Below are 23331 nucleotides of genomic sequence, written 5' to 3'. Positions count from 1 at the left end.
CTTGTTCACATTGTAGCTAGTTTCTGCAGCTTCATTCTCAAACCGGACTTCCAGTGGCACCGGTCTGGCTCATTGTTTTAGCAAGACAAACTTGGTCCACTCCTGAAACCCCTTGAACTTTGTTTCAGCCTCTTTAACATGTACTCATTCTGTAACATATATATTTGGGTTAGTAACCCAATATTAGTAAGATCAGAATAAAGAACTTGAATCTACCTAGTCCAAGATACCAAGGTAGGCAGTAATGGTAAGTAATGGTAAATTACTGCCATTGAAATCGCTAAACTTGGGCTGGAGAGATAGATGAGTGGTTAAGAGCTTTGGGTGATCTTCCAGAGGACCCAGCTACAATTCACAGAATCAACATGGCAGCACACAACTGTCTGTGTCTCCAGTTCCAGGGGGTCTGACACCCTCACACAGACATACATACATGTAGTCAAAATGCCAATGTACAAAAAAATAATAAAGAAGAAATCATTAAAAAAATCACTAAGCTTTGTGATTTTATTATTCAACAAATTATGACATTTCCACATTGTGGGAAGACTTCAAAGCACTCATCTGTTTCTAGTGTTGTACACTCCAGACTTAAAATTGTGGTGAAGTCAATGATTCTGTCTCAGATGTCACCCCAACGCCTTCTTTTGTTTTGCGATGTTCTGTTCTTGAAAGCAGGGATGGTGGAGTGCATACTGCTGAAGAGCAGTTGATGACTGTGGCTGGAAAGTGACAGGTTCACATCTGGAGGCTGATAGCTTGGCTCCGAGGAAGTGCATTTTTTAAAAAGTCCTCTGTGAGGTAGCTTCCAGAAGTTTCTGCGCTTAAATTATGTCCCCTAGTTTATTTGAATACAAATGTACTGGGCATTAGATATCTTTGATGGCATTAAAGGCAAACTCAAGAGTGCTTATCTGGGGCTGGAGAGATGGCTCAGTGGTTAAGAGCACTGCCTGCTCTTCCTAGAGGTCCTGAGTTCAAATCCCAGCAACCACATGGTGGTTCACAGCCATCTGTAATGAGATCGGATGCCCTCTTCTGGTGTGTCTGAAGACAGCTACTTACATATAATAAGTAAATCTTAAACAAACAAACAAACAAAAAAGAGTGCTTATCTGGCCAGAGGTGTCTATACACTTTTGCTCCCATAGTAACAGGATGATAGGATGTTGCCATCTTTTAACTTTCCCAGTCTTTGTAGCAAAACATTCAAACAAAACAAAACACTGAAATAACCACAAAACCAACCAAACAGAAACAAACCCACATCGCCACTCATCACTCAAATGACTAATTTGGTTTCCTGATACTGCCTAGAGACCGGAAACTTGAGACCTCAAAAATAGTGTTTTCAATGTTGCATTTTGAAGATCCCCTATAACAGAATTCTTTGGGTTGCTTTTTAAACTCCCGGGTTCTTCTTTACATGATCTGAATTAGAAACTTTTGTGGGCAAAGCCCAGAAATGTAAAACGTTAAGATGACCTTGAATGGTTGCCATGCACGCTATAACTTGAAAATCATTGTTCCCCCAAAGGAAGATGGTTTGGAACTTTCTTCAGCTTTTCAAACAGATCCTTCACCTTTGCTAGCATGGTTTATGTGTTCTTTTTTTTTTTTTTCTTTTTTGTTCTTTTTTTCGGAGCTGGGGACCGAACCCAGGGCCTATGCGCTTCCTAGGCAAGCGCTCTACCACTGAGCTAAATCCCCAACCCCGGTTTATGTGTTCTTAAGCATTCCATGCATTAGTGACTCCTCCTCACCTTCCGTGACTTCCTAGACTCTAAAGTTAAGTCACAGAAATGAGGTAAGAGACTTCTTGTTTAGCGGGCAACTGCTGTGTATCTAGTGCTTTAGGGTACGTTTGGGGCTGGACAGATGGCTCAGTGGTTAAGAGCCCCTGATGCCCCTTCAGAGGATCTGATCCAGTCTCTGGTACCCACAGTGGCTAACAACCACTTGTAACTCTAGTTGCAGGAGGTCCAATGCCATTTTCTGGCCTCTGAGGGCACGAGGCACACACGGAGTGCACATGCATGCATGTACACTCTCATGATTCTAGAAACAATTCCTTAAAAGAGTTGTATCTGATTATCTTTTTCATCAGATATGATGAAATATTATATTAATACTAGCTGGGGATTCTAATCCTTACAGACCAACTCACACAAAGCACAGAGGTTTCCGTTTCTGTTTAAAACCCTTTTCATTATGAAAAAATTTAAATGCTGTATATGAAAAGTACCAATAACGTCATAGTGAACGCCCATCCAGCATGGGGTACTTTCAGCTCCAACAAACTGTTAGTTGCTCCATTTATTCTCCATACCCATGTCTGCTTCTCCATATATTTTATTCTTCATTTTATTCTGAAGCACATTCCAGACATACTTGCATTTTGTGTGTGTGTGTTTCCGTGTGTGTGTGTGTGTGTGTGTGTGTGTGTGTGTGTGTGTGTGTAGGAGAGGGAGAGAGGTATATCACCTAGAGCTCAGAAGATAGCTTTATGGAGTTTTCTCCTTTAAGCTTAATATGGTGTCCTAATTTTCTTTTTACTGCTGTGATTATAACTTTCTGACTAAAAGCAACTTGGGGAGGAGTTTCTAGCATCTTATAGCTCACAATCCCTCTTTGAGGGAAGTCAGGGACAGAATTCAAAGGCAGGTACCTGAAGGCAGCATCTGAAGCAGAGGCCGTTGGAGGAACGATGCTTACCAGCTTGCTCTCCGTGGCTTGCTCAACCTGCTTTCTTATACAGCCCAGAGCCACCTGCCCCAGTTCTGGCATGACTCTGAGGGAGCTGGGCACTTCCATCAACTATTAATCAAGAAAATGTTCCTACAGACTTGTCTACCGACCGGTCTGATGAGATTCCCTCTTCCTGATGACTTTTAGTAACATGAGTTCTTTCCTTGTTATCCACACCTCAGCTCCAAAGTCATTCCCTCAGCCAGGGCCTTGCAGAATTTGCCTCTAAGTGTGTATTATCTTGTTTTATTTTTGACAACAAACTTATTCCTATTATTATTTTTTTGTCCTGTGCTATGTCACTTTAAGTTTTCCAAATACAAGGACCTTGTTATTTTCCGTGGCTAAAACAGTGGCTGTTTTATTTTATAGTTTATGTTATATTAGGCATTGAACATGTACTTGTTGAATGACCGCATCCAAGAAACTCAGACTCGAAGCAGACTTCAAAGCACAGAGAAACATATTGTCTGGGTGGTGGTTATCTATAGACTATGGTCTCCTTTTGGCTTCTTGTACATTCTTAAGGCCTTTAAGTTTCAGGAACTGTGAGAAGGTTCCATGCTCGGAAATCACAATGTCATTCCTTTGGTGCCTCTCGCCTGATTCCCTTTTTAGTACAAGGTAATTGAACACCAGCCCTAAGCAGGGCGGTGTTAGGTTCCCAACCTGCAAAATAACGCCCTTCAGAAAGATTATTGACATTTTGCATATATGTATTACTAGATTACTTCCTCGACTTCCCTTTCAGAAAGTTTTTAACCTCTAAAACCCTGGAAGCTTCGCACTGAACGAACCTTCCAAAACATTCAGGCACTTGCTATGGCACCTAGTCTGAGGGTGTCTGGGATTAGACTCCGCCCACGCGACAGCGCCCTGTCTGGTCCCGCCCACAAGGGGGTGTAACGCCGGGGGTGGGGCCGAAAGCGACCAATCACGGACGGCTACGTGCCGCAGCGGCAGTGACGTCAGACTGGCGCAGGGCGAGGAGCAGTCGCGCAGTGCCGCTGTCAGTCCGTCCTTAGGTGGTGGTGGGTTTTCGGGGTCGCTGCGCAGCAGCGGCCACACTTCCGCCGCGGGTCTCGGGCCGCCGAGCGCCGTCTTCACCCAGCACCATGGCTGTGGCTGCTGTCGGCCGCCCGAGAGCCGTGCGCTGCCTGTTGCTGCTTCTGCTGTCCTTCCTGCTGGTGGCCGGCCCTGCGCTGTGCTGGAAAAACCCTGGTGAGTGTCGCCCTGCGGGTCCCCATCCCCTTCATCACCACTCCCTTTTGACCAATTTTCTCCTGTCTGTCCCCTCCTGGTTGCTTTGCTTTTCTGGTGAGGCCCCCTAGGAGTGGGCGGGGCGCACGGATCCCTTCCGAAAAAGTTCTCCAGGTCCCAGGACTTGCAGATTGTCCACCTTTCTTATACTATAGGCCGCATCCTTGAGTCCTGATAACAAGTTAGCCCCTCACCTGCGTATCTTGTCTTGTTATCATGGCTATTTGATGTCGTCATCTCCCACCGTTGTCGTGGCTGCCTGTTACTATGGCTCGTAGTTACCATGCCACCAGCAGTCTGAGTCCCGAGTAGGGGCCAGGACTGCCAATCTGGATTCCCGCTGTTTATTCTAATTAGTGAAGCAAACTTGTTGTTTACACTAGCTTTCTTCATACTTTTCACCATACATGAGAATTTAAAATACATTTCCTTAACTTTTAGGTGATAATATATGAGAATTGGTTAGTCGGGGTGCCATATGTTTGTGTGTGTGTGTGTGTGAGTGTGTGTGAGTGTGTGTGAGTGTGTGTGTGTGTGTGTGTGTTATTAAAATGTAGAAATAAACTATCTGACAATTAAAATGGCATTCGAGTTTCAAGTGGAAAGCTTGTCAGGCATGGAAAATACAGCAATGGCAGCATATGCCTGGGATTTGAATTTAAGCAACAGGTTTATTTTTGTAAGATACTTTATTTGTGCGTGCTGAAGTGGTTAGCTGCATTTCACACTGAGTGAGCTTTAATTTGATAAGAATGCCTTGCCTTGGGTTGGGGATTTAGCTCAGCGGTAGAGCTCTTGCCTAGGAAGCTCAAGGCCCTGGGTTCGGTCCCCAGCTCTGGAAAAAAAAAAGAATGCCTTGCCTTGCTGTCTGGAATAAACTGCCTGTACCCTTTGTTTAAAGTAATCCTAGAAGGTTGTGTGAGAAATGAGAGACCTGATTAGAATTCATTTAAAACCTGGGGGAGTTTGGAGACGCAGACTCAGGGGAATTAGAAGAAGAAAAAGAACCACATTTAAATTAATGGTGAACCACTTCCTGGTGGTTCTTAGTCTGCTTTTGCTGTAAAATTGTGGTTCAGGAACGGAAAGCACCAAAATATTTTGCATCATTAACTTGACAATTGGTTCCTACCTCATTTTAAGACTTTTAGGGACTGTTTTATGAAGGTACCTGGTTGGAATATCGATTATTGAGGTGTAGTTAAGCAACTCCTTGATTTTTTTTTTTTGTTTTGTTTTGTTTTACTTTGTGTAAACCCTTAATAATGCGTCTAGGAGGAAAAAAAGCACCATTCAAAGATTACTTAAACATTTTCATTTTTTTCCTTGAATATTCCTTTAAGTCAGTGGTTCAATCCCTTGGGGGGGGTCACCATTTCACAGGGGTCACCATTGGAAAACAGATATTACATTGCTCCTCACAACAGTAGCAGAATTACAGTTACGAAGTAGCAATGGAAATAGTTTTATGGTTGGCGTCACTATCGCAAGAGGAACTGCATTAAAGGGTCACAGTGTTAGGAAGGCCGAGAGCTGCTCCCCACCCTGGCTCTCTGTCCCTTGGATGCTGAGAGTGCAGCTTGTTAAGTAGTGAAATCAGGTATGAACACTGGTTTGCAGGCAGAAGGGGACTTAAAAAAAATACCTTGATTAGGAAAGAAGACACTATTAAAGTGATGTTTTTCAGAAACCTAAAGAGTGGCAGGTATAAATGGTATGAGTGTAAAATGTGAAAGTTCATGTGGGCTGTCCTTTGGAAAACAGGCTGAAATGTGGGTGGGAGGGAAACAGGTCAGTGACAGATGACTTTTCCAGTAGGTTCCCAGAGCAGTGACCCCCTTAGATCAGGAGAGAGCCAATGGAGTCGGATTACCTCATGGGTTTTGAACTTGGGTGTTCTGATTGCGGTGTGAAGGGGCAGATAAGGGTTGGGGGTGGCAGTGAGGAGCAGACCTTTAATCCTAGCACTGGGGATGTAGAGGTCATGGGATCTCTGAGTTCAAGGCTATACCCCCACACACACCCCCCCCCCCCACCAGCATAGAGAGGAAATTCCAAGACAGCCAGGGCAGATAAGGATGCAAACCTTCTGACTTGGCTTGAGTGACTGATGTTAATCAGTTTCCTGAGATGTTGCCAAGTGTAGGGGCCTTTCATTTATCTTAAGCCTGACACCTGAGAAAAGATTTTGAATTATGTGTCTGGAGTTCAGGGGATTCTTTGTGTGCTTTGCCTGGTGTAGCAAGCTGGGGGGGGGGGGGTATTTTGTTCTTCAACTTGAAGGCTCTCTAGAGAATGGTGCTTTGGGTTATGATAATTATACTCCTGTGTATGTAGTTCTTAAAATTTTCTGCCAGTCAATTTTAATAAATGATATTTAAGGTTTACAATAAATGTGAAGACTACAACTTTTTTTTTCTTTCTTTTTTTTTTCAGGGCTGGGGACCTAACCCAGGGCCTTGCGCTTGCTAGGCAAGCGCTCTACCACTGAGCTAAATCCCCAACCCCAAGACTACAACTTTTGAACAGACAAGTTTATTGCCTTGGCCAAAGTCAGGTTAAGTTGGTGATGTCAAATTAGTTCAGTATTTTTGCATTATTAAATCCTCCTGTACACATTATTTCTCTTGGTGTATTAATAGTGTAGCTTTTAAAGTCATAGATCATTTTCATTGTTTTAGTTTTTTATGTATTAGGCAGTAATTTGGATTTAGTATAGCAAACTTCAATATAATAGTTCTTGGAAATTTTAGATTTTTTAAAAAGGAATTACTCTTATCATTTTAATTATATGTGGGTGGGATATGTGTACATGAATGCAAGTACCCACAGAGGTCAGAGGCATGAGGTAACTCTGGAGCTGGGGTTATAGGCAGTTGTAAACCACGCGATGTGGGTGCTGGGAATTGAACTCAGGTCCTCGGGAAGAGCAGCGTGTGCTCTTAACTGCTCAGCCATCTCTCCTACCCGCTAGACTTTGTTTTGTATGTCACCAGCCTTGGCAAGGTGCTTCTGCCTGGGCTCCCAAAGTGTTTCCGTCCTAGATCTTTATCTCAGAGGGAGTCGTTTGTGTGTGGCTGCAGGTGGATTGCCGTCTGGCTGCACCATCAGTTGCGTCACCTCCACTTTTGTCGTTAGGTCAGGTATTGTGTGTCTGCAGATGACCTGGTCAACACTATGTGGTGAAGATGCAGCTTTTGATAAGGTGACTGAAGTGTTAATCAGTGATAAGGTTTAAGCAAACATTGATTAGTAAAGAGTCTTCACTTGAGAACGCCAGAAGTTTCCTTAGGCATCATCAGGGCTACTGCTGACTGCACCTTCAGAATTAAACTCAATTTATTATATTTTATTTACTTATTTTCTTATTTTTGGTTGAGACAAGGTCTCTGTAGATTGTTTTGTTTTCCTTTTAGTTTTTTGAGACATGGGCTTATGTAGCCTAGGTTGACCTTAAACTCCTAACCATTCGAGTGATAGTAAATTCCTTCAATTTCATAAGAGATGCAATCCTGGTTTATTCTGTGTCTCCCATGATGGCTAATCACTGTGTTAAATTGGCCTTATCTTTCTTGTGAAGTTACCCTTTGCCCACCTGGAGAACAATTTGTGTAATGATCTTGGCACCGCACCAGAGTTTTACCGCTAATTACTCCTCGTCTGTATCTGTCTCCTAAGGGCTAGAAAAGGAAAGTGAAAACTTTCTCCTGCTTTAATTATTAGCTCGCACTGTAAGGATGGAGTGAAGCTGTCCCTTAGCAGGAGGCTGTTTATGCGTACATTTCCTGCTGGGAAATCAGGCTGTGCATTAAAATTTTAATCTTTAGTAACTATCTTTAAAGTAGGGAAGTAATTGGTTGCCACTTTAACAGTGAGTAAAATTTTGATATTCACTGAGTGTTGTGATTTCTTGTTTCCATATTTTTATGATTTGATCCACTGTTTTTAAAATGCAGTGTAATTAAAAGAGAAAACAAGTATTTCAGAAGTTGAGAAAGGTAACATCGACACTCAGTGAACAGCCTCTATTTTCTTTGTTTTTGAGAGTTTTGTGATTTATATAAAGAGGATGAGCCAAGTTTTGTAACCAAAATCTTTATTAAAACTGTAGACCACCGAGATAGCTCAGTGGGTGAAGGTGCTTGCAGCCTAAGTTCTATCCCTGGGACCCACATGGGTGAAAGGTGAGTACAGTGTCCAGAGATCGTCCCCTGACCTCCACACGTTACTGGTACATACTCAAACACAGATACAAAAAAATTTTAAAACTCCCCACCCCATTTTTTTTTTTTTTTTGAAATAAGGTCTCATGTTGCCTAGGCTGGCCTTGAACTCAGTGTGTAGCAGACCTTGGTCTTGAACTCCTGATCCTCCTGCTTCTGCCTCCTAAGTATTAGAATAAGACTGTGTTAATACTTTAATAAACTGGATTTAAACAAATGAGAGCAATGTGCAACTAATTATGTAGCTGCATTTAGTCAGGTCAGGTCATAGCAGAAGGGAGTGCCAGAGTGATTCGTTCATCTGTGAGGACCCAGGACAACCACTGCACAGTTTTACACACTGCCGTTTTTAGCATAGTTAGTTTTCCAGCTTTATGTCTGGAGTCAGAGGACATTCTGGAGCCTGCCTCCTCCTCCCACTTCATCTTATTGAAGCTGAATTTTGAAAACCAACCATGAACCCAGCTGTTCCCCAGAAGAAATCTGATCAGATCTCCATGACCGTCAGCACTCCCCATTTGTCCTGCTGGGCAGTCTTTTGCTTCTGGTTATCAGTTGTGTGGTTTTGAGACAAGTTCTGGATATTTAACTTTTTATATACACAAACCAGATCTATGTGTATGTGTGGCTGTGCATGTATGTGCTGGTGGATGCCAGAAGAGGGCACCAAGTCCCCTGCAGCTTTGAGCCAGTTAACCTCTCATGACTGTCAACATTGAGCCTGCTCTCGAGGCATTTCAGTTTGTAAGGCCAATTTTAAATTTGATCTGTAAAGTGTAAATGGAGATCTGTATCTGCTAACAGAATGACTGACCGTGCTTATGATTAAGAAATGAACAGGCCTGGGGTTGGGGATTTAGCTCAGTGGTAGAGCGCTTGCCTAGCAAGCACAAGGCCCTGGGTTCGGTCCCCAGCTCCGAAAAAAAGAAAAAGAAAAAAAAAATAAATGAACAGGCCTAGTAGGATATCCCAGTAGGTAAAGGTCCTTGTCATACAAGCCTGATAAGTTTGAGCCGAACCAGAGAACCAGCTCCCAGAAGCTGCTCTCTGACTCCACACATGGACAGTGGCATGGGTGCTTGCTAACCACCCATGGACAGTGCTGAGGAGAGAGGTTGAAGAGTGATACTTGCTCTAACAAGGATCTAAACAGTGTATTTTTGTTATGCTCTGACTATTTTTCAGGCTATTGTGATATCACAGAAATGGGGAGCTGGAGAAAGTAAAATTGGCTTTTAAGAGGAAAAGGTGACATTAGGATGGAATTGTGGGCAGCGTGACCCTCACTCTGTAATATAGTAAAGAAACTAGGGAGAGCAAAGCATTTTATAAATCTGCTTCTGCATGCAGGGATGCGTGCGTAGAATGGTCAAAATGGCTGGTGTCTGATACTGCGTGCGCAGAATGGTCAAAATGGCTGGTGTCTGATACTGCGTGCGCAGAATGGTCAAAATGGCTGGTGTCTGATACGGCTAAGGTGGTTGGCTTAAAGACCCTGATGGTGAAAATGCCATGGTTTCCCTCTGGATACATACTTTAAAGAGGTAGTGACTGTGGTCTTCTAGCATAGCCCCCTCCCCAAACTCCCATCCTGTTATCTGGTGAATAGTCTGTGCCTTGAGATGGCCCCTTTTCTGACCAAGTGCTGCCTGCACCTTCCCACATTTGAGTTTTGAGGTAAGAAGGTGCCAGCTCCCACCTTCAGGAGTTGGACTTCGTGCTCCTGCTTCTCCATGACTCTGATGACTGACAGTGGAGCACACAGATTCTTCAGGGTCTTCCCTTTCTCCTCGAGATACTCTCCGGAATCTGTGTTTGATTACCTCTTTGCATGTTTCCGTACTCTTTTTTTTAATTTTTTTTATTTATTTTATGTGTATGAATACACTGTAGCTGTCTTCAGACACACCAGACGAGGGCATCATTACAGATGGGTTTGAGCCACCATGTGGTTGCTGGGAATTGAACTCAGGACCTCTGGAAGAGCAGTCAGTGCTCTTAACCACTGAGCCATCTCTCCAGCCCATGTTTCTGTACTCTTGAGTCATCCATCAACATTAATGTGTGCAAACATTAGTATGTAGTAATAGTTTACGTTTCTCAAGGTTGCATAAAGCTGAACACTGTAATCTCCAGTTTGTGTGGATGTTTTTGCCCTCTGTTTAGTTGGATGCGTGAGTCCTGGTTTCTTTTCTTTACCCTACCTAGTACAAGATACAAGAATAGGGAGGCAATATGGAGGTGCCTTCAACCAAACCAAAAGCCCAACAGTAGCTTTAAAAAGATGCAGCTCTGTTGCTTCTTGGTATTTATTCCAAGTCTCCAAGCCAGCACCCCACACCGATGCCTGCACATCCGTTACCCACAGTTCAGAGTGACTGAGCTCTGAGGCCAACCCTGTGTGTAGCAGCAGATGAATGGGGAAGGAAAACTTATGTATACACAGTGCAATTTTTTGCATAATAAAGTTATGTCATTTGCAGCAAAGTGGATACAACTGGAGATAATCATTCATCTGTGGGCCCTAGACATTATAGATATACAGTATATGTGTACTGATTACTGAAAGTGGAAGTGGGGGCAGTGGGGGAGGGGATAGGAGGTTTATGGACGGGAAACCGGGAAAGGGGATAACATTTGAAATGTAAATAAAAAATATCCAATAAAAAAATATGGAGGTGTAACTGGGGAATAAAGGGCACTAGTGGGATAGGGGAGGGATAGGATAGGTTTTATATAATTCCTGAATAATGATGATGATGGGGGATGATGGTGGTGGTGGTGGTGGTGATGATGGCGGTGATGATGATGATAGTGGTGGTGATGATGGTAGTAGTGGTGATGATGGTGGTGATGGTGATGATGTTGGTGATGATGATGATAGTGGTGATTGTGATGATGGTGGTGGTGATGGTGATGATGTTGGTGATGATGGTGATGATGGCAAAATGGCTCAGTGCATAGAGGCTCTTGCTGCCAAGCCTGATGGATTTGAGTTAGATACCAGGACCCAAGTAGTGGAGGGAGAACATGGACTCCCTAGAGCTGTCCTCTGACATACCCTCCCATGCCCAGGCAACATTTGCCTTGTGCACATGCACAACTACTGCACACACAGTAAATGAATGTAGAAAATAAAAGAGTACAGAGATTGCATTCTAATTATGACAGAAAACACAAGGTTAGAGCCTGTCTTCTTTCAAGTGGGTGGACATCTATTCATTGAATGTAGGGGCATTTCTGTGTATTTTTACCGTTTTTAATTAACTATGGATACTACTGTGCAGTAGTTTTGTGTTAAGCTTTTCTTCTGTTTCAGCAACAATTCTGCAGAACTTGTTTTTTTTTTAAAGATTTATTTATTTATTATTATATATAAGTACATTGTAGCTGTCTTCAGACACCAGAAGAGGGCATCAGATCCCACTACAGATGGTTGTGAGCCACCATGTGGTTGCTGGGATTTGAACTCAGGACCTCTGGAAGAGCAGTCAGTGCTCTCAACCGCTGAGCCATCTCTCCAGCCCCTCTGCAGAACTTGTGATGGAGAAGCAACTAGCTCACAGTGGTGGGGTTTTCAGTGTGGACGCTGGATTGTGTGTGAAGGGCCTGGGTGCTGTTGGGGTGGCTCTGAGTCGTCTCTCTCCAAAGCCAGGAGAGACATTTGGCTTTGGACATGCTCACTAGGATGTCTTTCTGTTTTAGTTTGAGGTAGGGAGGCCTGTCCTCCTCCTGCCTTTGGGGTAGTCATGCTTGCATCACGGGTACTCATTCTGATGCGTGTTCTTCTTTCAGACCGAATACTGTTGCGGGATGTGGAAGCTCTCACCCTCTACTCTGACCGCTACACCACCTCCCGGAGGCTGGACCCCATCCCACAGTTGAAATGCGTTGGAGGCACAGCGGGCTGCGATGCCTACACCCCCAAAGTGGTCCAGTGCCAGAACAAAGGCTGGGATGGCTACGATGTACAGGTAACAGCCACCACGACAGCACAGCTCAGTGCAGTCACGGTGTGGGACACTATTCCCAGGAGACATGAGCAGATAGGTGACAGACCAAAGGAAGGATACCACTAAACCCAAGTTGGTGAACTGGCGAGTCTCGTTAGGGTTGCCTGTGGCATTTGGGTGAGGGGTTACTTAACAGGGGCCGGAATGACTCAGAATGATTCCGTGACAGCTGCATCATCAAATGCTCATCCCAGCCTGGGGCACAGCTCATGGTAGCTAGAAACCTGGAGCTCACCATATAAGCTGCAGGCAGCTGGACAGGGGGCAGTGTTCCTTAGGGGCTCAGCTGGTTTCAGAATCTATGGTGGATTTATGTCACAAGGTGAAGCCCGGATGTTTATTTTCAGAGCTTCCTGGGCTTTGCTGCAGGATAGAATTTGTCACCGGTAGTTAGGACTTGAGCCTGTGTCCTGATCAGCCTCCCTCCAACATGGAGGTTAAGACAGGATTGGTCTCACTGTGTAGGCCGGGTGGCCTGGAATTGGCTGAGTGGATCAGGCTGACCTCAAAACTCAGTGATTTCCTTGCGGCTTCTTCCCAAGGCTTGGGATTAAAGGTGTGTGCCACCATGCCTGGTCTGAGCTCATGTTGGCTGGTGATAATGGCTTCACAGGCCCCTCCTCCCATCATCACTTAAGTAGAATCTCCTAGCTAATGCAGATGTCTCACATATATTCCAAATTAGTTCACAGTCATGGTGGGGTATGGTGTTGCTAATGCTGTGTAGAGCCCCTTCCACTCATATTAAATGTATCATTACAGCTTGAACAGGATAGCAAGAAGCTCATCTAGAAGGGGAGAGAAAATAAATGCTTGGTCCATACCAACAAAGTGGTGTTAAGGTGTGTTTAGCTGTAGACATTGATGAAGACTCAAAGAACACACAGGTGCTGTATTAGGGAGAGCACACAGGTGCTGTATTGGGGAGAGCACACAGGTGCTGTATTAGGGAGAGCCTCTCCTGGGTTGGCTCATGTTTACTAGAAGTACTGTAAATTGAGTGCAGGACTCAGAAACCACTCTAGTGAATACTATTGGAGAGTCAGCTTGTCCTGTTTACTTATGCCAGCAAATTCAGAAATCATTTTCCAAATAAAATTAATACATAATACAGTAATAACAGCAACAGAAAGAAAAAAGTTGTATTATGGCTTGAAAGAAGTATTAAGAAAGATGCCACAAAGCTGGGCTTGGTGTCAACACCTTTAATCCCAGTACTCAGGAGGCAGAGGCAGGCCTATTTCTGAGTTGGAGGCTAGCCTGGTCTACATAGTAAGTTCCAGGACAGTCAGGGCTACTTAGTGAAACCCTGTCTTGAAAACCGCCAAAAGAAAGATGCCCTAATCATGCCTCTCCTAGGAATATATACAAGAGAAGTTGAGACATATTTCTTCCCCAGATCTATGAAGATACTTGTGGGAATATTCAAATAGCTAAAACAGAAGCAGCCCGAATGTCCTCTGCCAATGAACAGTACAGTGTGGTCCATTCATAACACAGAGTGTTGTTTAAGTCATTGAGCAGGACACAGTGCTGCTTGATACTGTAACATGCGTGAGCCTTGAACATGCTCTGCTGAAAGAGAGAAACAGTTACAGAGATCTGTGAGTCTCCCCCTAGGAAGTGTCTTGGTAGGGTAGATAAAGCAGACAGCATGAGAGCTGGGAGGGAAAACGGGCAGCTCTATACGGGTTTGAGGTTTCTTTGGGGGTTGACGATTAGATTTTTCTTTTTCTGTTTTTTTTTTTTTTTTTTCCCCTGGAGCTGAGGACCGAACCCAGGGCCTTGAGCTTGCTAGGCAAGCGCTCTACCACTGAGCTAAATCCCCAACCCCTGACGATTAGATTTTAAAGTTGGTTATAGCAATGGTTGTACAACTAGGTGAATTGTGAGTCACACCTCAGCAAACCTATTTATTATAAACAGTAAAACAGTGCACCTGAACTTGAAAGAGAGACATAATTGAACAAAACCTAACAAAATGGCAGCAGAACCAGTTACACTTGCCTAGCTTCTACCTCTAAACATTGTGAGGGTGAGTTTAAAGAATTGAAACTTGCCCAGCTTGTTTACTTAGATGGTGCTGTATTTCAAACTCTCGATGTTGTACATGCTCAGCTCTGAGTTACAATCCGGTCTTAGTTTTGTTTAATTTTGAGGAGAGATATTTGTGTTCCTGGCTAGTCTGAAGCGGGGTGCAGCCTTGGCTGACCTTGCACTTCAGCCTCCTACTGCAGCACTCAGTATTGGCTTATAAACTTGGGCTGTCATGTCTGCCTGAAACCCTGATTTCTCTAGGTCTGTCTCCCCCCCTGCCCTCCCCGTAAAATTTAAGCATTATGGACTCTGTCTTAGTTAGGGTTTTACTGCTGTGAACAGACACCATGACCAAGGCAAGTCTTATAAAGGACAACATTTAATTGGGGCTGGATTACAGGTTCAGAGGTTCAGTCCATCATCATCACGGCAGGAGTATGGCAGCATCCAGGCAGGCATGGTGCAGGCAGAACTGAGAGTTCTACATCTTCATCCGAAGGAAGCCAGAAACAGGCTGAGCACCCTCAGGCAGCTAGGAGGAGGGTCCCCAAGTCACCCCCATAGTGACACACTTCCTCCAACAAGGCCACACCTTCTAATAGTGCCACTCCCTGGACCAAGCATATGCAAACCATCACAGACTTTTTTTGGAGTTTACTAAATATTGTTTTAAAAATGCTAAAGAAGATTATGTAGGGTTAGCCCCTGTGAAGTCAGTCCATGGCTTTTAGAAAATGTATGGAAAGTTTTGTTTCATAGAAGGTGACCGGCTGTATGCAGCTATTAGCTCTTCTATATCTGATGCAGATTTAAACTCATTTCTCTGTATAAGCGTCATTTCCCCTCCCTTTCCTCTCTGAGTCCTCTGCACACTCCCCTGGAATTCATGGGCTTTTCCCTTTAGTTGTTATTATTGTATGTACACAATGAGATATATATATATATATATATATATATATATATATATCAATGTATGTATATATAATTTGTAAATACAATGCACTGAGTCCACTTAGTTTTGCAAGCATGTATATTTTTAGAGCTGACCACGTGGTATTAGATAATCAATTAGGGGTTCTTCCCTGATCCTGATTCTTTAATGTTTAACATCTAAACAATCTAGCTGTACAGGACATACCTTTGACAATAGTGGCAAGCAGGTGATAGTTGAAGATTTGCCTTTGGTTTATAAAGTGTGGAAAAACTAGCATGTATTGTCTTAGTCGCTGTGAACAGACACCATAACCATGGCAACTCTTATAAAGGAAAGCATTTAATTGGGGCCGGCTTACAGTTTCAGAGGTTTAGTCCAGTATCATGGTGGAAGCGTCACACGGTGTAGGCAGACTTGGTGTCAGAGGAGCTGAGAGTTCTACATCGTTATCTGCAGGCAGCAGAGACTCTGCCACACTGGGTGGGTGTAGCTTGAGCATAGGAGACCTCAAAGCCCACCCCCATACTGACACACTTCCTCCAATAAGCCCACACCTCCTCCTAGTGCCAGTCCCGATGTGCCAGGCTTTCACATACATGAGTCTCTAGGGGCCATACGTATTCAGATCACCACGTATGCTGGCTATGGTGGCGCAGACCTTTAATCTCTGAGTTTAAGGCCAGTCTGGTCTACAGAGTAAGTCCAGGACAGCCAGGGCTCCACAGAGAAATCCTGGCTGTAAAACTGCACCACCACCCCCCCCCAGCATGTACAGAAGACTGTGTAGTGTACCCTCTGGGGAATAAGGGCGAGCAGCAAAGTGACTGCCCATGTACCCACCACCAGCAGAAGAAGCACGCACCCACGGTCTTTGAGGCTCCGAGTTTGTCTCCTCCGCACTCTCACCGTCTTGAACCTTGTGGATCATCCTCTTGCTTTGTTTTGCAAATTTGTGACAGTTGTATAGTCCACGTGGTGTGTAGTGAAGGAAAAGAATCTTTTGGTTCTCAGTGGCTATCTCTCTCTCTCTCTTTCACAGTGGGAATGCAAGACCGACTTAGATATTGCGTACAAATTTGGCAAAACTGTGGTGAGCTGTGAAGGCTACGACTCCTCTGAAGACCAGTATATACTCAGGGGTTCCTGTGGCTTGGAGTACAACTTAGATTACACAGAACTGGGCCTGAGCAAACTGAAGGAGTCTGGGAAACACCAAAGCTTCTCTGATTATTATCACAAGCTGTCCTCGGTGGACTCCTGTGGCTTGGTTACCGTTGCAGTACTGTTTGTTCTTGCCTTCGTGGTTTACAAGCTGTTCCTCAGCGATGGCCAGGGCTCGCCTCCACCGTATTCTGAGCACCCGCCGTACTCACAGCACTCTCAGAGGTTTGCCGGCACTGCAGGAGCGCCTCCCCCGGGCTTTAAGTCCGACTTCACAGGTATGCGTCTCCGCTCAGGGGCATACATGGGCACACATGAATGGGCGAGTCTTGTGCCTGGTTTTGAAGAGGAGGCTTACTGCCTTGGAAACACAATGTTGTTGACCTACTGGAGTAAAACAATCTGTTCTTTTTTCAAAAAAGATTAAAAGAAGTGTCTTCATACATTTATGGAGGGCAGAAGCCGGTGTCAGATCCCCTGGGGCTGGAGTTGCAGGTAGTTTTATTCAGCTGTCTCTATAGGTCTTAGAGCCCAACATGGGCCCTCTGCGAGAGCAGAGGTGCTCTCGGCCAGTGAGCTGACTTTCCAGCCCTTCTTTTTTTAAAGAAAAATTTAAAAGTAAATATTATTATGTATGTGCATTACATGTGTGTGTGGGGGGGGGTGGAGGGTGTGTGTGGTACTGATGTGGAGGTCAGAGGATGACCATGAATAGTCCTTCTATTTTTATCTGGGTTTTATGTGGGGCTTGAACTCAAAATCATCAGGGTTGCACTCTACTGAGCATAGGTCACACAGGTCACTGGTTCCTGTCTGTTTGTAAGAGTGTGCTACTAAGGATGCCTGGTAAATTGTAGGTCATCATTTTAGCTGCAACTATTAGTTAATAGGCATTATTTTGACTTCTACTTCATACTGTACACAAAATTAACTCATTAAATGTTAGAGAACTTCCTATAAAAGAAAACAACTTACTAGAAAGAAATAGAAAAATGTAGGTAAAGTTTTTACATGAGTGTGTGTGTGTGTGTGTGTGTGTGTGTGTGTGTGTGTGTGTGTGTGTGAGAGAGAGAGAGAGAGAGAGAGAGAGAGAGAGAGAGAGAGAGAGAGAGAGGTCTCACTCTGTAGCCCTGGTTGTCTTGAAACTTTTTTCTGTAGACCAGGCTGGCAAACTCACAGAAGTCCATCTGCCTCTGCTTTCCAAGTCCTGGGATTAAAGGCGTGTGCCACCACACCTAGCTAGATAAAGATTTCTTTAATAGCACAATAAGTACTAGCTGCCAAAGGAGAGGTAGGTAAACCAGATTTACTTAGTTAAAGAATATCTGTTTGTCAGAAAACAGTCCTAAGAAATGAAAAAGGCAGGATAAAGACTTTGTAAAATCTGGGCTGGAGAGAGACGGAGCAAGGCTCACAAACAAAAAGACATACTGCCGACGAACAACTTGAGTCTAGACGCTATAAAGTCATTCATAGTCTGAGAAAAGACCAACTCTTTAGAACTGGCCAGAGAGGGCCAGCTAAATGGCTCAGTGAGTGGGGTGCTTGCCTCCAAGCCTGGTGACCCTGAATTTGATCTTCCGGACCAGGTGGTGGAAGGAGAGAATTGATACTCACAGGTTGTCGTCTGACCGCACATGCTGTGCTGCTGTGTACACCCCAAATAGATATGTGTACTAATCTAAAATTGGGCAGAGGATATCCATTTTATAGTAAGAGGATATCCAGGGCTTGAAGAGTTGGCTCAGTGGTTAGGAGTACTTCCTGCTCTCACAGAAGACCTACGTTTGATTTCTGCCACACACATGGCAGCTCACAATTAAAATAATGTAGTCTTGGGAGTATCCAGTGCCCTCTTCTGACTTCTGTGGGAGCTGAGCAGGCATGGCCACTGAATGGACAGAATTAAAGCATAGGAAGGCTGAGTACTGTGCATCTCAGATAACATACAACGGGTGTGTATTAGGCATTGTCACAAGCTGTCTGAGGGGCTAAAATGACGTATTGATGTGAGTGGTGGTTACATGGAGGGAACATACAACAAGCTTGTTGTTTTGTAAGTGTTTGTAAGATTGGCACACTTTCCTAGGTGTTTACTCTGTCCTCTAAGCAGAAGGCGATGTGTATAGTCTGACACCATGACTGATAAATGACAGGCTGCCTTTTTCCATTAGAGACTCAGGTACAGCTCTCACCCGAGTTCTTACAGAGCTTCACAGCATAGGAAGGAAGACTGAAAAGGGCATTGCATCTTCTAGAGGCTGATCTTGAATAAGGGAGATAATACCATAGGAAGACTGTCCTTGCAAGTTCTTAAAAAAAACCTCTCTCTCCCTTTCTGCCTGTGGGACTTGTGTTGTTGGCACATAAGCCAATATCTTATAAACACCCCTTCTGAGTTCAGCCTGTCCATGAGTTGAGGGGTGAACATTATTAGTAAATAGTACTGGAGATGAAAGAGAGAAATAGATGACATAATGAAGTGCCGTGTGTACGAAGGCCCTTCATCTAATAATGTGCGTTTTGTTTTAAGGACCACAGAGCACTAGCTATGGTGCAAGCTCTGGCTTCGGGAGTGCCTTTGGAGGCCAGAGCTACGCCAGTTCAGGGCCGGGCTTCTGGTCTGGCCTGGGCGCTGGAGGACTGCTCGGATATTTGTTTGGCAGCAACAGGTAGGTTTGCACTCGTCTCAGCCACCTTAGCTCCTGCCTTTGCTTAGTGTGAATCTGGCTCTGCAAGGGAAAAGGGTGATGGTGATCTCTCCCTATTACACGTGATGGTTTTTCTGCACAGAGGGGAAGGAACAGGGCTGTGGTGTGCTTTGGTCAGTATTAATGCCTATTGTTTTCCCTCACTGTCTTCTTTCCTATGCTGTCCTACGTGATAGAGAGCAAGGAAGAAGGCAGAGGAGGCCACAGCAATGGGGAGGGTGGGGCAGTCTCTGGGTAGAGTGATAGAGGGGGCTCTGGGGAAGAGCCTGGGCTGGGCCGAGGGCCTGACCTGTGTGGTGCTCTGCACTCAGGCTTTGCTTGGGAAATTCAGAAAGAAGGAAGACTTACTTCCTGTCACTTTCTGTCCCCACAGCACTTGCTGTAACTGGCAGAAGTAGACTAAATCCGAGTCACAGTAACCCTCACATATTAGAACATGCAGGGAAAAATACTTGATAAAGATGCTGGTTTCTGATGATTTAGAAACCAGGAAGTAGTTTAAAATTGTGGTGGGAAAAAAAGACAGCCGACTTTTGTGTCTTTAAGGGCGGCGACCCCTTTCTCAGGCTCGTGGTACCATCCATCCTACCCTTCTTCCTACGCTGGCGCCTGGAACAGTCATGCCTACTCACCCCTGGGTGGAGGCGCAGGGCGCTATTCTGCATCCTCGAATACAGAATCGAGGACCAGAACAACGTCAGGTAAGTGTAGACGATCCTGCTGTGTAGCAGAGAGCACACACGCCTCAGAACCAAGGACGCCTGTGCCTATGAAAACGTCAGCAGCACAGTTAACTGAGATTGAGTTTCAGAGTCAGTCTTCTTCACGCCTTAAATATTTCCTAAAAATGGCTTTGAAATCAAGCCTTCCCAGATGTTAGTGTCTACAAATGGCTAACTCTAGAATCCATTAAGCTCTAAGCGAGGGCCTTCAAGGTTTGTAGAAGTCTGACCTTTCAAATTCAATAGAATTATAAAAATAGATTGAGTTCCACTTGAAAAATGTCGAGGTATGATTATAATATCACTCTAAAGAGTGAAGAGGGTGATTTATAGAAAGCAAAGATAAAATATAAAAAACAACAAAATATCCACTGTTAGAGGTGGTGGGAAACAAGGCATTTGCATATCTCCCCGAATTGTTTGTCCTACTTCAGAAGGAAGGCACAGAGCAATGAATAATTCATGAAATTCATGGAAACAGACAAAAATTGCTTAAAAAGTATAAAAGTAGAGTTCTTAGTGCTGGTTTGGATACACATGAAATAATTACTTTTTACCTACTAACGTTGAACCCAAGCATCCCTAGGGCCCAGCAATCTCACTGTCAGATGCAGCCCTCCTCTAAATGGGTTCCCACACACACCAAAGCATGCGGATGCTCAAGTCCCTTACATAGAGATGGCCTAGTAGTTGCATATCACTAGGACAGCGTGCTCTCCCAGGTGTTCTACACCATCTCTGAAAAACCTACGGTCCTCAGACAGTGCACACATTGTCCCCCTTACATCAATGTTTAGGGGATGGCAAGGAAAACAGGTATGTGTACACTATAAGTGCATCTTTAAAAACTATATTCAAACTTTAGTTGGTTGAGTCTGTGGCTGCGGAACTTAGAGACAGGCAGGCAGCTGTGTTTCAGCAACAGGTACATACCCTCCACACTGACAGGTAGGCTCAGCGATGTTCCAAACTATTGACAGCCTCTTCGTTATGGAGTATGTGGGCCAATGGCTGCTGGGTGCTATTCAAGTAACATTTTAAACCATTACAAGTCCATGACCCCCCATTTCTTCCATTTACCTGTGAGTTTGAGTTGTGGGTCAGCAGGACATACTGTATGGTCCATTGCCCTTTCTACATTTTTGGGCTTAGACGTTCATATTCATGGTTATTATTTGCATGGTGGCATGTGGCTTGCTTGTTAGCTAGCTTACAATGGAGCACTTCTTGGATTTCCTGACAGCAATGGTGTGTGAGGTTATGGATTTGATGACCAGGAGGATCTGCCTCGTTGAGTCCCACGCTGTCTTGTCCCACGTTGTAGCTTTCCCTCATAGCTTTCTTTCTCGTTTTCTGACAAGAAACACATAAAACTTCTGAAACTTTATAAGCAATTTGCATATATTTTGAAAAGCTGATGTAGACTTTGTTTTTCTTGTCCTAGGATATGGCGGCACCAGAAGACGGTAAAATAGGAAGTGGGAGGCAAGCACTGGATGCAAAGTTTCTGATTTGTCATCACCATCTCTTTAACACCGGGATAATGGGAATATCCAAAAGTCGTGTGGTGTTTGGTCCTTGTATAGCGTTTTGTGTCCTGTTGTTTGTGGCCCAGAGTTGATATGTGACAGAATACTTACATTTTGTATGTTAATGTAACATGCAGTTCAGAGTGATGGCTGCTGTGGAGTGCTGAAATTGTAGTGCTTGTTTCTAAGGCTTCTGTACCAGAGGCAGCACTAAGAATGGAGCACCCTCCTCCTGAGACTGAGCCCAGACAGCCTAAGCTGAGGTGGCTTTGGATGATGACTCATTCCCTCGTAGAAACAGCAGTACCTCCTCTACTGGATATTACAACATTGTGCTTGCTGTTCTTCAAACATTTAAGCCAGCACTGACTACTAATTATGCAGATTTGTGGGTTCCAATTGCTTGATCTTTAGAGCTCGGACCCCTCCTCCTGTGTTGGTCAGCATCTGGTGAATGATCCTGACCTTTTGCAGGAAAGGGTAGAAAGTAAATGACTGCTCACAGAAGGCTTGAAATTGCTAGACTTTTCAGTTTTCAGGTGGTAACATTCAGATGCTTCAGTCTCTCAGTAGCAAAAAGCATGGAGTTCTCTGTGGAGTCTTAAACTGTCAGATGTTTTTGTGACATTTTGTTTCAGCCTTACATTAATATGACAATAAATTAAAACAAAACAAAACAGGAGGTATTCTTGTTCTTTGTAGGAGCTGAGGCATGTTTCGTGTGCGGTTTCCTCATCTCACACAGGCACCCACTTCTGGGACTTGAGTGATGGTGCACTGGTTAAGAGCTTGTACAGCTCCTCTAGGTGACCCGGGTTTGGTTCCCAGCACCCATGTCAGGCACCCACACTGGCCTATACTCTGGTTCTAGGGATCGTGGTTGTCTCCGGTCTCCAAGGAAGCCTGCACTCATGTGGTGTGCATGCTCACACACAGACACATGCTAAATTATTTTAAATTGCAAAAATGAGGCAAAACTTAGGCTAAGAGTAGCAGTACATGCCTTTAATCCCAGCACTCAGGAGGCAGAGGCAGGAGGATCCCTCTGAATTGGAAGTCAGCCAAGGTTATACAGTGAGAGACCCTGTCTCTAACAAAACAAAACAAAACAAAACAAAACAAAACAAAACAAAACAAAACAAAACAAAACCTTTTGGGGGTGGAGAGGGAGCTCAGGTGAAGAGTTTGGTTCCCAGTACAGATCACATCTGCTTCTAACTCCTGCTCCAGGAGATCTGACCTCTGAGGGTACCAGCATACCTAACATTCATTCATATTCTCCCTCTCCCCCCCCCCCCCCCACATCTTTTAATAATACATGGGAGTGGATGAGGGTCTCTGCTTTAAAAAAAAAAGAAAAGCTTTTTAAGTCTTCAAGTATCCCAACTCACCAAGGACTTTTTTTTTTTTCTTTTTTTTTTTTTCGAGGCTGGGGACCGAACCCAGGACCTTGCGCTTCCTAGGCAAGCGCTCTATCACTGAGCCAAATCCTCAACCCCACCAAGGACTTTTTTATTCACAGTTGAAGACCAAGGTTGGAGAGGATGTAGTTCTGATAAATAGAAATGGAGAGAAATGGAGATAAAGATCTCCGTAAAGCCAAGGATTGAAAGCCCTAAATTCTGATGTGTCTTCCTTGTCAGTAGCAACAGCTCTACCTCTGAGAAGAAACTGCTCCTATGCCCGAAGGCCATGCAGTCAGAGGTTTTCCTGCAAATACTGCTGAGTCTCCTCAGGAGCTACTCCTGCCCTCTGCCTCACCTAGACCTATAACTACTAGACCCATAGTCTAGGAGGCACTAAAGGGTACAATATGTGACCCATGGGAAAGAGACCGCACACTAGGAGCCACCATACTTAGGAGAATAGCATTTTAGAATGGACTTGACATATAAGCCACCCACCTTGGAGAGTCCAGAGAAAACAGTTCACTCATGTATGACTCTGCTCCTATCAGGTTGTAATGGAGATGAAAGTTTCTTTTGGCCTAGTG

At 44.3% G+C, this 23331-nt stretch overlaps 1 protein-coding gene and 1 long non-coding RNA gene across 2 annotated transcripts; one reads left to right on the top strand and one right to left on the bottom strand.

Moving 5' to 3' along the window:
- Positions 1–493: 493 nt before the first annotated feature.
- Positions 494–4288, bottom strand: LOC134482511 (uncharacterized). The gene is made up of 2 exons (XR_010058732.1): positions 4203–4288; positions 494–838 (listed from the first exon to the last, which is right to left on the bottom strand). It is a non-coding gene; the product is annotated as an uncharacterized LOC134482511 (long non-coding RNA).
- Positions 3766–22015, top strand: Saraf (store-operated calcium entry-associated regulatory factor). The gene is made up of 6 exons (NM_001004213.1): positions 3766–3969; positions 12027–12205; positions 16255–16654; positions 18910–19048; positions 19634–19788; positions 21254–22015. Exons 1-6 carry the CDS (start codon positions 3864–3866, stop codon positions 21277–21279), a joined length of 1005 nt encoding a protein of 334 aa, NP_001004213.1. The 5' UTR covers positions 3766–3863; the 3' UTR covers positions 21280–22015.
- Positions 22016–23331: the final 1316 nt, after the last annotated feature.

The sequence above is a fragment of the Rattus norvegicus genome, chromosome 16 (assembly GCF_036323735.1).
Source record: "Rattus norvegicus strain BN/NHsdMcwi chromosome 16, GRCr8, whole genome shotgun sequence".
Classification (NCBI taxonomy): Eukaryota; Metazoa; Chordata; class Mammalia; order Rodentia; family Muridae; genus Rattus; species Rattus norvegicus.
The sequence above is the reverse complement of the archived record's forward strand: the minus strand, read 5'-3'. Positions and strand labels throughout refer to the sequence as shown.

Excerpts from the sequence above, each read along its gene's own strand:
- Saraf (NM_001004213.1), top strand. The coding sequence starts at position 3,864 with ATGGCTGTGGCTGCTGTCGGCCGCCCGAGAGCCGTGCGCTGCCTGTTG. Across the intron at positions 3,970-12,026 it reads GCTGTGCTGGAAAAACCCTG|ACCGAATACTGTTGCGGGAT; the intron begins GTGAGTGTCGCC and ends TTCTTCTTTCAG. Across the intron at positions 19,789-21,253 it reads GAGGACCAGAACAACGTCAG|GATATGGCGGCACCAGAAGA; the intron begins GTAAGTGTAGAC and ends TTCTTGTCCTAG.